The sequence below is a fragment of the Patagioenas fasciata genome, chromosome 22 (genome assembly GCF_037038585.1).
Source record: "Patagioenas fasciata isolate bPatFas1 chromosome 22, bPatFas1.hap1, whole genome shotgun sequence".
NCBI classification, from domain to species: Eukaryota; Metazoa; Chordata; class Aves; order Columbiformes; family Columbidae; genus Patagioenas; species Patagioenas fasciata.
In genome coordinates, this window is record NC_092541.1 from 2197096 (window position 1) to 2211145 (window position 14050).

At 47.4% G+C, this 14050-nt stretch overlaps 1 protein-coding gene across 1 annotated transcript; it reads left to right on the forward strand.

Annotated features, from left to right (window-relative positions):
• The first annotated feature begins 4 nt into the window (after positions 1–4).
• MED1 (mediator complex subunit 1) lies at positions 5–13358 on the forward strand. The gene is made up of 17 exons (XM_065856407.2): positions 5–184; positions 1409–1515; positions 2211–2289; positions 2723–2777; positions 2899–3031; positions 3689–3717; positions 4091–4162; positions 4460–4534; positions 5089–5162; positions 5534–5623; positions 6293–6404; positions 6693–6817; positions 7033–7151; positions 7755–7956; positions 8140–8235; positions 8335–8440; positions 9231–13358. The coding sequence occupies exons 1-17, from the start codon at positions 157–159 to the stop codon at positions 12478–12480; spliced, it is 4752 nt and encodes a 1583-aa protein (XP_065712479.1). The 5' UTR covers positions 5–156; the 3' UTR covers positions 12481–13358.
• Positions 13359–14050: the final 692 nt, after the last annotated feature.

Sequence of the window (14050 nt, forward strand, 5' to 3'; positions counted from 1 at the left end):
AGAGGGCGGGAGCCGCGGCCGGAGCGATGGCGGCGGCCGCTGCCGTGTGAGGCCGGAGCGAGCGGCCCGGCCGCGGCTCGTCCTCTCCCCGCTCCCGGCCCGACGCGACGCCGGTGCTGCGGCCCCCCCAGTGGGCCGCCTGTCCACGGCCGCGGCATGAAGGCGGCGCCGGGCAGCGCTGAGGGTGAGTGCCGGCGGAGGGGCGCGGCGGGCGCTGCCGCTTCCCGCCAGCTCTGTGAGGAGACGGGCGGCCCCGACGGCTCCCGGGCACCGGGTGGCTCCGTGTCGGGCTGAGGAGTCTCTGAAAAGCGGCAGCGGGGCTGCGGCCCGGGGAGGGTGGGGGTCCCGCGGCCGGTGGCTCCGTGCCGGGCGGGCCGGGGCTCCGCGTGGTCGTGCTGCTGCGGGCTGGTTCCGTTTGTGAATGGAAATAAAGGCGAATATTCTCGTGAGGCTCGAACTTTGCAAAGATCTGGCAGAACTGTGCTTGTCACCGTGCTTAATGGGATCTTATCATAAAATCACAGAACAATTGGGTTAGAGGGACCTTCCCAGTGCCCCCCCTGCCATGACCAGGGACATCTTCACCAGCTCAGGTTGCTCAGAGCCCCGTTCAGCCTGGCCTGGGATGTCTCCAGGGATGGTTCATCCACCACCTCTCTGGGTACCTGGACCAGGCTCTCATCTCCCTCAGGGACAACAATTTCTTCCATATATCGATGTGCATAAATCCCTGGAGGGCGGGAGGAAAGTGGAGGGAGCCCCGTTCATTCCAGGTGTGACCCAGGAGCCATGAGCATAAACTAAAAGGCAGGAGGCTCCACTTGGGCATCAGGAAACACTTTTTGAGGGTGCCTGAGAGATGGAGGTTCCGTCCCTGGAGAAGTTCAGAAGCTGGAGGGACATGTTGGGACATGGCCCTGGAGAGCTGCTTGGGGAGGGGGCTGGGGCCAGGGCATCTGCAGAGGTCCCTTCCAGTCCCAATGTTCCGTGATTTTAATGTAACTGTGAGATACAAAGTGTCTGAAAACGTCTAGCAAACCTTTATTAATTTCTTACGCTTGAATCTGCTATGGTGAGCATTAGGTCTGTGATCTGTACGTGCATCAATAATGAAAACAAACCTTGACATTTTGCAGGTGAAGGTTTGCAGGGTTGCATGCTGTGGCAGTTAAAACATAGACATCTGTTTGCCTTGGACCCACTTGTGCCAGTGGGAAGGTTTATTTTGGCAGTGATGTCTGCCGTGATTTTTTGAGAAATGAAGTGTAGAATAAGCTATCTCTTAGAAAAAAAAAGCCAGTTATAGCGTTCCTGAAACCTGCATTGTCTTTGTGAACATGTCTAACCAGATAGAAAGGGGAAAATGAACCATGTCGTTCTTTCTTCTGAATATTCCCCTGACTTACAGAAACGGAAAAGCTGAACAAGATGAGTACCCTCTTAGAAAGACTTCACGCAAAGTACAGCCAAAACAGGCCGTGGACAGAAACCATGAAGTTAGTCCGTCAAGTCATGGTGAGAGTTGTTGGGATTTGAGCAGGGGGGTTTCTGAAGTCTCTTTACTGTCATTTTGCTGTCGGTTTGTTTGTTCTACCTTTGCCTTCTCTAATTACAACCTCCCCCTCTGCAGCCTAATTGACATGGGGCAGCTCACAGCTCCACGCCAGGAAAATGGTCAAACGTGTGGTTTGAGAAGCCCAAACCGTTCTGCCACTCGCTGTCTCAGGATGTTGTGTTTCATGAAGTAATTTGCTCCCTGTTCAGTGATATTCAAAACTCAGTGTTGGCTTAGTCAAATGTGGGTTTGAAATATTGGTCTCTGGATGGGGGGAGGGAGAGGAGACAGAGGAGGGTGACATCAAAGGCTTCTGTGTATACTGTGGTGTTAAAAGTTTGTCTCTCTCGTTATTGTGTTGTCTCTTGTATAACTCTTAGCTCCTGCCTATTAAAAAGTTGCTATAGTCTGTTCTTCCAGATGAGCAAGTTGCTTAAAAGAAATTAAGTCAATTCCAGGCCTGCCTTTGTTACCTGCTTCCAAAATGGATTCTGTTCTCCTGCAGGAATCACAATGAGGATGTAGTTTTGGAATGAAATCTGATCTTTTAATTACCTAGATAAACCTCACTTGTCTGATCAAAAGTTGCAATAACTCCCTCTTGCTGAGTGATCCACAAAAACAATGTTTTTGTTCCTTTTTCTTTCCGACTAAGGAAAAGCGAGTCGTGATGAACTCTGGGGGGCACCAACATCTGGTGAGCTGCTTGGAGACTTTGCAGAAGGCCTTAAAAGGTTCGTACATTCTGCGCATGCGTTTTACAAACTGCTTAACGCTGGTACGCGATGGAAATAGTGCAGCTCACGAGAGCGAGCGAGGTTGTTGCCAGGTCATTCGCTGTGTTCCTAGCGCACATGTGCTCACATTTGCATAGGACTCTTATCTCGGTGTCAGTCGAAATTGCCTGTGTTAGTTTCACTGTAAATTCAATTCCCCATGCGGAATAAAACCCATTCTCTCTTTGCAGTTCTGAGAACATTTGGTTTTCTCTATGCAGATTGTTCTGCCTGTACTTTGAGTACAGATAATGTAGGTAGTTGACTTGTGAAGGTGTCAGCAGGTATGGGAGAGAGTAACTAGTTGAGATTGGTTTTCATGCTGATGTCTTATTGCCAGGGAAATGTGGAATTGTTTCACTGAGCCTTGTTTTTTGCTCTCTCCGTTTAGTATCTTCTCTGCCCGCCATGACGGATCGCTTGGAATCCATAGCCAGACAAAACGGGTAGGTCTCCTTTATTTTATGGCTTTTCCCATTTATCCGTGCACGTCGTAATCTCACTGCTGGTTTGACTGGGTTTTTTGTGCGCACCTCACAGCAATTTTCATTTTGTTTTGTATGTAAGCCTTGGATCTCACCTTAGTGCCAACGGCACTGAATGTTACATCACCTCTGACATGTTCTACGTGGAAGTGCAGTTAGATCCCACCGGGCTGCTGTGTGACGTGAAGGTGGCTCATCACGGAGAAAACCCTGTGGTACGTATGGCCAACAAACTGGGGGGTGACACCTGGATGAGTTTGGAAGCACTTGTTCTAATGGAAAGTAAAATCCTCCATGGAGTAGCGCGTTCTCCTGGGTGAATAATTGATGTAGGGTGCGTGTGTAAGGACCATTTGACTGATCTTTCCTTTTCTCTGAGTGGTTTTATAACTGACAACATTATTTGAGATAGAATATTGTTTCTAGAGGAAGTATAGGGAAATTAATCTTCTAAAACTTAGATCTGTGCATGGAGAGTACTAAAACGTGGAATGCAGAAAGAAGGTTGCTCATGGCACATGTATGAGATTTAAACTTGCTATCTACACTGGCCCAGCCACTCTTGTGGAAACAGACCATTTTTAATGTCTATATAAGATCATAGGTTTTCAACCTAAGCCTTCGTAGTTTTAAAAGTTCATTTCAAAGCAGTCATTTAAGAGGAAATAGTATTGCTTGAATTTGTCCCGGGGAGGGGGCTGATGAGCAGAACTAGAACCGTAGCAGTGTGTAGTGTGGGCATTGTGTTGCCGCTCAAGAAAAGCTGTTGCTCAGAAATTTTACTCCCCTAATATTTTACATTTGCTGTGCTGCGCAAATACTGAAATATCTGCACTCAACATTGATATCGTTGTATCTTCTTTCCTTTTTAGAGTTGTCCGGAATTGGTGCAACACCTGAGGTGAGCAGCAAGAGCTGTTTGTTGCCCTTTCTGACAGGCGGTATTGACCCGATGCTGTTTTATGTCTGGAAACTCCAAATGTTTTGTAACTGTTCCTTCCCCACAAAGTCTCTCTGCTTCTCCAGGGGATTTTCTGGCTTTGGTTCAGGTATTTCTGGTTCTGACTCCTGTGTACGGCATCTTGGAAGCCACAGCACAACATTAATCAGAACTATTGAAGTTGGATCATTTGAAGAAGCCATTTTGTAGCTTTCATATAGCGAAAGTCTTTTGTTCAGCAACTTAGTGTTTGTATTAACATAACTTTTTAAACCAAAACCTTATTTGTTATGAATTTGAATACATCTTAACTTTTTCTCCCTCTTTTTTTCAGAGAGAAAAATTTTGATGAATTTTCTAAGCATCTAAGGGGGCTTGTGAACCTGTATAAGTTACCAGGAGACAAGTAAGTCTTAAATACATTTATTTGCATGCACATATATAAAGTTAAATCAATCTAGAAGCCTTTAGTTCTGTGCTTCAATTTTCGTTACGTGTGCTCCTGCTGGTCAGCGTGGCTTGTGTGTGCACACAGCGGGTGGGGAGGATTTCATGGGAAGTGGGGGATGCAGAGTGAAAAGTTGTAATTTCTAAATGCTCGGTGTGTTGGCGAGTGCTGCAGTTTGTCAGCCACCAGGCGCTGGCTTTCATTGAACGGCTCCTTTCAATTTTTCTTGTTTTGTTTTGTGTTTTTTTTTCCCAGCAAACTTAAAACTAAAATGTATTTAGCTCTGCAGTCCTTGGAGCTGGACCTCTCGAAAATGGCGGGGATGTATTGGTAAGGACTTCCACGTGGTGGCTGGTTTTTGTTGGTGGTTTGTTTTTATGTACTAATTCTGCATCGTGTTGGCTGATTCCGATCATACCAAATATTGGATATCTAGGAAATGTCACATTGTCTGATATTATAGCTGAGAAGTACAATGCTGAGGCTATAGAAGACCCGAGCTAACAGGAGAACTATATATATATATGTATATATATATATGTGTACACATTGCTTGGAGCTTTCTGAGCAATTCCTTTTTAACTGCAGAATTCAATCGAAAGAAAGGAAGGTAAAGAGTTGATAAGTAGATGGATTTGTGGTAACGTGTTTTACGGTGAAAAATCGAGACATGTTTGACCATCTTTCACTGCTGTAGATTTGGTGGATAAACCACCCATACTGTAAAGTAGCTTTTGTTTTACCTGTAACTGTGAAGTTTAAGATCGTTCCCTCTGTGTGACCAAGAAGTGTGTATATTGAGCTAAAATCTGCCATCAGCCCATGAATTTTGGCGTCGGGTTTGGCTCTGCCTCATTACAGACCTGTGATTGCCTCTTTTGCAGGCAAGCCACCAACGCAAACCCCCTTGACAAGATCCTTCATGGCAGTGTTGGCTATCTCACCCCCAGGAGCGGAGGTATCTTTGATTAACACTTAAAAAATTAACATTACTTTGTTCAGGGTCCCCTTTATGGATGGTAGCTTCACATAAGCTGATAACAGTAATGGAAGATGCAAATCAAATAAAAGAAGGAGAAGGTGGTTGCGTATTTGTAAGTCGCACATGATCCAGAAAGCCAACTTATCTTTACAAAGCCATGGACGGTAATTTTTGGGGGTTGGCCACATCTGTGTCTCTAACAGCAGAGAAGGACTCGTTGCTGGTGCAGCAGCAGCTCTGCCCAGCGTGTGCTGCTGCGGGGTGAGCATTGGGAGGTTACAGGGGTTAAGAATGATGGGGTTCACTTGGATGGTCAGGATGCTCGTTCAAAAGCTTCTCTCCCACAGGTCTCCTGATGAATCTCAAGTATTACGTCTCGCCCTATGATTTATTTGAAGATGGCACTGGAGCCCCTGTTATTTTGCATGAGAATAATGGTAGGTTGGCTTTAGAAGCTGGTGAGGCCTGCTGCCGGAAGGAGAGAAGGAACCGTGATTCCAACAGTTTGCTCCCCTCCGCTGTCACCTGTAACGCAGGAAAATCATAAATGGATTTAGAGAGGACAGGGGTTTGATGAGCCCATGTGTAAATTGTGGCTCAGCCAACCATCATGAACCTGGTGGCTGTTATGGGTTTGAACTGGGCTGCTGCCCCGGTGACACTGCAGACTGAGCCTTTTTCCTTGGGATGGATTTAATCATTAATGTGAGATTTATTCTATTGTGAGCATACTTGTATCTCTGCCATCTTACTGGAAGATTATTTTTATGCGTGTGTGTGGACATCTGTGTCGTGCTAAAATGACAAAACCAAGCACCAGTTAAACTTGAGGCTGGTCTTGGAAAAGAAGAAGGTGAAGTTGTCCAAAATCGTTGTTTTTATTTATAAAGAGCGTGCTACAAACTTGCAGATGTATTTGGAATAAAGAATTATGCAGTTGGTCTACTTTGCAAGAGAAAAATAGAGCATTAGGTAGCATGAATGCTGAAAGCTCTTCCTTGTGGAAGGAATAAGATATTTTCACTTAGCAATATTTAATTGATAAAACTTGCATTGGTTTTTTATCAGCTTATGTTGTTGGGGTTTTTTCATGCCTCCTCTTGCAGTTCCTCGATCTTTGGGTATGAACGTCTCAGTAACAGTGGAGGGCACCATGGCTATGTACAAACTTCCCATCGCGCCGCTGATTATGGGCTCGCATCCGGTTGACAGCAAAGGGTAAGTGCAGGACGCATCAGCCAGGCCCTTGATTACATCCACATTCAATGTTCTGTGGGGAGATGACTGCGTGATGTCCTAGCATTATATAAAGCACTTATGTTGCTGTCTTTAAGACAAGAAAAATGTATTTGAGCCACGTGCCATGCTCTTGAGGAGTGTCTTAATTTTTAAGACGGTATAAAATCTGCTTTTATTTGAGCAAACAGTAGGTGGGGTGTCTGGTGCTCATAGCAGAAACCAGAATCATGTCTTGTATCTAAGAAGATCTTTTATTAACTGTTTCAGCACTCCGTCCTTCTCGTCGATCACCAGTGCCAACAGCGTGGACTTACCAGCTTGTTTCTTCCTGAAATTCCCTCGTCCCATTCCGGTGTCTCGAGCTTTCATTCAGAAGCTTCAGGGCTGCACAGGTGGGTTGCGGATCTGTCAGACAGATACTCCCTCGGTTATTATTTGTAAACTACTGCTAATTTTCTAAAGTCAGCCAGAAAAGTTGCTCAAGTTTTTGTGCTATTTCCAGTAAAACCTGGAGAAGTTTATTCTACTAGATAGTAACACCGTCTCTAACCCACCATCTCTTTCTGGCTTGCAGGTGTAATTGTTCTGTGCCATCTTGTTCCCGCAGGTATTCCCTTGTTCGACACACCACCAACGTTTGTGCCCTTGTATGAGCTGATCACCCAGTTTGAATTATCCAAGGAGGCTGATCCTCTGCCTTTAAACCACAACATGCGCTTCTACGCAGTAAGTATGTTGTTACAACCGGGTCGTTATCCCTGTAGATGAGCAGTTTGGGGTTCTTCATCTATTTCAGGTGTCTTTCTAGTAGGATAAAGGAAATGGGTACAGTGTTTATTCATAGGCAAAACCTGCGCTATCCAAGCATTAGAGTTCAGATACAAACATGACCACAGTAATTGGGAAAATCAGGTAGTGTAAAATCCGTTGCTGTGGGAATGACAGCAGAGGTTCTGTCCCTTCCTCTTGCTCACACTGTAACGTGTGGCTGAACAAACCGCGTCCCTTGGGAGAAATCAGAGTTCTTAAATTTGTCAATGGCAGATCTATTAACTGCAGAGGATTCCCCTTTTCCTTGGAGGGGATGCTCTACCCTATGGAGCAGTTTTAGCGGGGACAGTGAAAACCATTTGGCATTACTGCTTCTGAGGAGCTGAAATCGTGTTTTGCTTGTTCAGATTGGAATGAAAGCGTCTTCGTTGTTTGTCACGTTTAGCCATAAAGGTGGTTTGGTGTCACGTGGACCTGGGGCCGGCTCTCTCCTTCCTCGATGTCTGTTATTGCCTTGTACCCAGCAGTGATTGGAATAAAGCAGAAATTGTTTGTCAGGCTCTTCCAGGACAGCAGCACTGTTACTTTCTGAACAAAGATGCTCCTCTCCCAGATGGAAGAAGCCTTCAAGGAACCCTGATTAGTAAAATCGCCTTCCAGCACCCTGGTCGCGTTCCTCTCATCCTCAATTTGATCCGGCATCAGGTGGCGTACAACACGCTGATCGGCAGCTGTGTCAAGCGAACAGTTTTAAAAGAAGGTGGGTACCGCATGAAGTGGAATATGATGTGTGGATGACAAGAAACACTGCATAATTTAATAATAAGAAATGAGGCCTGTGCTGCTTTCCTTTTTTTTTGGTGAAAGTTTTTACTTCTCTATGGGGTTATTAAGCTGGTTCATCTTCCGTGTTCCCTAATTGAACAGTTCTCTTGTCTTTCAGATTCCCCTGGAATCCTGCAGTTTGAAGTTTGTCCTCTCTCTGACTCCTGTTTCAGTGTGTCCTTCCAGCATCCTGTGAACGACTCCCTCGTGTGCGGTAAGTGGGAAAAGCACGAGTGTGTTTCTGGGGAGGCAGACAGGGTTTTCTTCCACCGTAACCAGGATTTTAATCTCTTCCAAACGCCTTTTCTTGTAGTGGTAATGGACGTGCAGGACTCTACCCACGTGAACTGTAAGCTGTACAAAGGGCTGTCCGATGCTCTTATCTGTACAGATGATTTCATTGCCAAAGTTGTTCAAAGGTAAGCTGCATTTTTTTGTGCTGCCGTGCACTCCAGATGAGCTATCTCGTATTTATCCTGGTGTTTTCAGAGCTCTTCTGTCTGTGGGTGAATTTTGTGGTTGTCTGGAAGAGAAGAAAGCTGGGAGGCCTATAGAAAATTCCATTCCAGGCATTGAACCATAGCTACTTATTTTTGGGTGCGTGTCCGAGGTGTCTGTGCCTTCTCCAGTAGCTGGTTGTGAAATGTGGCAGAGCTCCCCTGCAGTTTGTCATTTACAGAGGCCTTTTATCAAGGTTCCTCCACCCCAGCCGCTATTCAGAACACAGCAGAGTGTTAACAGGACACAGCACAGGCTTTTTGAGTGAGAATTGCTATTTTTTTTCTTTCAGGACATTGCAGGCTGTAGAATGTGGCATTACCATTGTTTTTTATGGGGAATGAGGTTTGCCAAGCTTAGACAAAGGGGTTTTCTGGCACAGTCAGAGTAACAACCCAGATTGCATCCAGTGCTTTAACTACAAGATGATAACCTGCCAACTATTAGTTATTAGAGTGAAATAATTGATGAATTCTCCCTTTGCGGTTGCAAGGCAATGTGTAAAGGCTCAGTTGCCTCTTGGTTAGATAAGCGTGATAAGTGTAAATAGAATAGAACAGCAGGGAATTTCCAGTGCCTGGACCTGTTGCTCTCTTGTGCCTAGGAACCTTACAGCTTGCTTTACGTCTGATAAGGTTGTTAAAACGTCTTCAGTGAACATCTCAAAGGGCAGCACAATGCACGCTAAACCCTCGGTTTTGTGTCCTACAGGTGCATGTCCATCCCGGTCACCATGAGAGCAATTCGTAGAAAAGCAGAAACGATCCAAGCAGACACACCGGCCTTGTCCCTCATTGCAGAGACAGTCGAGGACATGGTGAAGAAAAACCTTCCCCCTGCCAGCAGCCCCGGGTATGGCATGACCACGGGCAGCAACCCCATGAGCGGTACCACTACCCCGACAAACACTTTTCCCGGGGGGCCCATCACCACTTTGTTTAACATGAGCCTAAGCATGAAAGAAAGACACGACTCGATGGGCCACGGGGAGGACTTCAGCAAGGTGTCACAGAACCCGATCCTCACTAGTTTGTTGCAGATCACGGGGAATGTGGGCTCGACCATTGGCTCGAGTCCCACCCCTCCCCATCACACGCCGCCACCCGTGTCCTCACCGGCGAGCAACACCAAGAACCACCCCATGCTCATGAACCTTCTGAAGGAGAATCCCCCTCAGGATTTCTCCACTCTGTATGGGAGCAGCCCCCTCGAAAGGCAGAACTCTTCCTCTGGCTCCCCCAGAATGGAAATGGGCCCTGGGGGGAATAAGCAAAAGAAAAAAAAATCCCGTATGCCAGCCGACAAGCCCAAGCATCAGACTGAGGATGATTTCCAGAGGGAGCTCTTCTCCATGGACGTTGACTCCCAGAATCCCATTTTCGATGTCAACATCACTGCAGATGCCCTGGACACCCCTCACATTACCCCAGCACCCAGCCAGTGCAGCACTCCTCCCACCACCTACCCGCAGCCGATACCTCACTCGCAGCCCAGTATTCAGAGAATGGTTCGACTCTCCAGTTCGGACAGCATCGGAGCCGACGTGACCGATATCCTTTCGGATATAGCAGAGGAGGCTTCCAAGCTCCCCGCCGCTACCGAGGACTGTCCGCCCATCGGTACTCCCGTAAGAGACTCTTCTAGTTCAGGACATTCACAAAGTGCCCTCTTTGACCCCGATGTTTTTCAGACAAACAATAGCGAGAACCCCTACACAGACCCAGCAGACCTGATAGCAGACGCTGCTGTGAGCCCCAACAGTGACTCTTCAAACCATTTTTTTCCCGATGGAGTAGATTTCAACCCTGACTTGCTCAACAGCCAGAGTCAAAGTGGCTTTGGGGAGGAGTATTTTGATGAGAGCAGCCAGAGCGGAGACACTGATGATTTCAAGGGCTATGCATCCCAGGCTCTAACTACTTTGGGGGTGCAAGTCTTGGGGGCTGATGGGGGGGAAAATAAGTTTAAGGGGAGCAATCAGTCCGATACGGTAGATTTTAGTATTATTGCAGCTGCAAGCAAAGCTCTGGGGTCCTCTGACATCATGGAGCATCACAGTGGAGGTCAAAGCCCTTTACTGAACGCAGGGGATTTAGGAAAAGAGAAGTCTCAGAAACGGGTAAAGGAGGGGAACGGTTCTGGGGGTAACATGGCAGGTCCCGGGATAGACGGGAAGCCAGGGAAGCGCAGCCGGACGCCATCCAGCGATGGTAAAAGTAAAGAGAAACTTCCAAAGCGAAAAAAGCAGGAGACAGATGGGAAATCACCGTCTCACAGTTCATCAAACAGACCTTTCACGCCACCAGCAAGCACAGGTGGGTCCAAATCTCCTGGGAGTTCGGGCAGATCTCAGACTCCTCCTGGTGTAGCTACTCCTCCTATTCCAAAAATAACCATTCAGATCCCAAAAGGAACAGTGACTGTCGGCAAACCGTCTTCACATGGCCAGTATACGAGCAGTGGCTCTGTCACCTCCTCCAGCAGCAAAAGCCATCATAGCCATTCTTCCTCCTCCTCCTCCTCTTCCTCCTCTTCAACCTCAGGCAAAATGAAAAGCAGCAAATCGGAAGGGTCGTCTGGCTCAAAGATGAGCAGCAGCCTCTACTCAGGCCAAGGCGGCTCAAGTTCAGGTCAGTCCAAGAGCTCGGCTCAGTCGGTGGGCAAGTCCGGATCGTCCCCCATCACCAAACACGGCCTCAGCAGTGGCTCCGGAAGCACCAAGATGAAACCTCAAGGAAAGCCATCATCACTTATGAACCCTTCCATGAGTAAACCAAACATCTCTCCGTCTCATTCCAGACCCTCGGGAGGTTCTGACAAGCTTGCTTCTCCCATGAAACCTGTCCCCAATACTCCGCCGTCATCTAAAGCGAAGTCACCGATCAGTTCGGGTTCTGGAGGCTCCCATATGTCTGGGACCGGATCAAGCTCGAGTATGAAATCGTCTTCAGGAATGGGATCTTCTGGCTCGATGTCACAGAAACCACCTCCTTCATCGAATTCGTCAACAGCATCTTCATCTTCCTTTTCATCCAGCGGGTCTTCCATGTCTTCATCTCAGAACCAGCATGGAAGCTCCAAAGGCAAGTCTCCGAGCAGAAACAAGAAGCCATCTCTGACTGCGGTCATAGACAAACTGAAACACGGGGTTGTCACTAGTGGGCCTGGTGGAGATGACCCCATGGATGGACAAATGGGGCCAAGTTCCAATTCCTCAAGCCATACGATGTCCTCCAAACACAACATGTCCGGAGGTGATTTCCAGGGCAAACGTGAGAAGAGCGACAAAGAGAAATCGAAAGTCTCTGTTTCTGGAGGATCTGGTGACTCTTCCAAGAAGACTTCAGATTCCAAAAACGTCGGGAGCACTGGAGTGGCCAAAATTATCATCAGCAAACACGATGGTGGTTCCCCCAGCATTAAAGCCAAAGTAACCTTGCAGAAACCCGGGGAGGGAGGCGGGGACGGCCTGCGGCCTCAGATGGCTTCTTCCAAAAGCTACGGGTCCCCCCTCATTAGCGGATCCACCCCCAAACACGAGCGCTGCTCTCCCAGCCACAGCAAATCGCCGGCGTACACCCCCCAAAACATCGACAGCGAGAGCGAGTCGGGCTCCTCCATTGCCGAGAAATCCTACCAGAACAGCCCCAGCTCCGACGACGGCATCAGGCCCCTGCCTGAATACAGCTCGGAAAAACACAAGAAGCACAAAAAAGAGAAGAAAAAAGTGAAAGACAAAGACCGGGACAGAGATCGAGATCGAGATAAAGACAGAGACAAGAAGAAATCTCACGGCATGAAGCCAGAGAGCTGGTCCAAGTCCCCGATTTCAGCCGAGCAGCCCCTGTCCATGACGAGCAGCGCCATCCTGGCGGCCGAGCGACCGGCCCGGCCCAGCCCCGAGTTTTTAATTGGGGAAGAAGATGACGATCTCATGGACGTTGCTCTAATTGGCAATTAGTTTTCATAGTATCACGAAAAGATGAGCTCGTACGCAGGACCCGCGGGTTCCGGAGGTTGAAAGGAGGGAGCCGTTTGCTGCAAACCTGCCACGCTGAGTTTTACGGGGTGCGTTTGGAGAGAAAAAAGTGTTTCCAAGAGTCTCCAAAGTCTGAACAGACGGTGCAAGCGCCAGCAGCTTGTTCAGCAAGCCGGTTCCCAACCGCGTCCTGTGGACACTTGCACTCATTCTTAATTAAGGAGTATTAATGGCCCCATTAGAGTTAATGGGTGTAAAGCCAAGTGTGGGAGCAGCCCCCAGACTGCTGCAAACAGAAACCAAGGTTATTCTGGGAACATCCGAGTTCCTCTGCCCCTCTCCCCACTCATAAGTTGCTTTTGGTTTTAGGAAGTTTTAAAGTCATTATTTTAGGGTGTGTTTTAGGGTTGGGGTTTATTCTTTTTAAAAAGGGTGGTTGGAAGAAAAACGAAAAAGATATTTATTTTATTTTGGTGGCATTTCTTCTTTCAATGCCTGGTTCAACTTCATACGAGTCGGGTGCTGTGTCCTGTGGAGATCGGCGTTCTATTCCAGGTCACCCTGAGGAAGGATTATTCCCGTCTCGTGTTTGATTTTACCTTCATTTGAGCTATTTATTTCTCTCCGTATCCAAACGCCTCATGCTGCTTCTTTTCTCTGTTTTCACTGTACCCCGCGAAGCCCAAAGGGACTCGGAGAGTTTGGGGAGAGCCCGTGGGTTTGGGCAGCTCTCCAACCGCTGTAGTTTTGGTGAAGTTGGTGACATCCTGGCACATCTTGGAGCAGAAATAACCGTCTGAACGAAGCAAGTGGAATCGGAGCTGGGGATCCCACAGGATGGTTCGCTGGACATGGATTCATGTGGAAGTCGGGAGAAAATACCATTTGGCTGCGTAATTAACACAAAAGAAGCAATTTAAAGGAAAAGAGCTGCACAGCTTTCCTTCTCCGCTCGCCCAAGACCAAAGTTCGTTATTAATTTATCTGCGGTAAGCGGTGTCACCATCACAAATTGAGGGAACAAAGGCTCCTCCTGAGCCCAGGGACACCCATTTTCAACGCTTTTCTCCCCATTTTTGTGCCCTGTCACCTTCCACCCCGTGTGATACAAATCGTGAGTGACTGTGGCCGCGCTGAGAGATAAGGTATGCACCGGCACGGACGTTTCGGTGTGTAAACGCTTGGTTTCGGACAAATGTTTTATTTTTGAAACTATTTTTGCTTATTCTCAACAATTATTTGACATCTTTCAGTATTGGAAAGATTAAAAAAGAAGCATAAACAAAATAATAAGCCAAACCTTTTAATCTCAGGTGGCAAAGTGGACACGGAGATTAAAAGAAAATGGTTCTTCATGGTGGTGATGTAAATACCTGCCTGGAAATTGGCTGTTTTTGTAAATGGCCCCGCCCCCCCGCCCTTCTGGGGCAGTTTTACCTTTTTTTGTGAAATATTGCGAAGAACGTGTTTATTTACATGCAAATAAATCTCTTTGGTACAAACGGGTCGCCTGTCTCTGGAAATGGCGCGGGGGGAAGCTTCGCCACGCTTG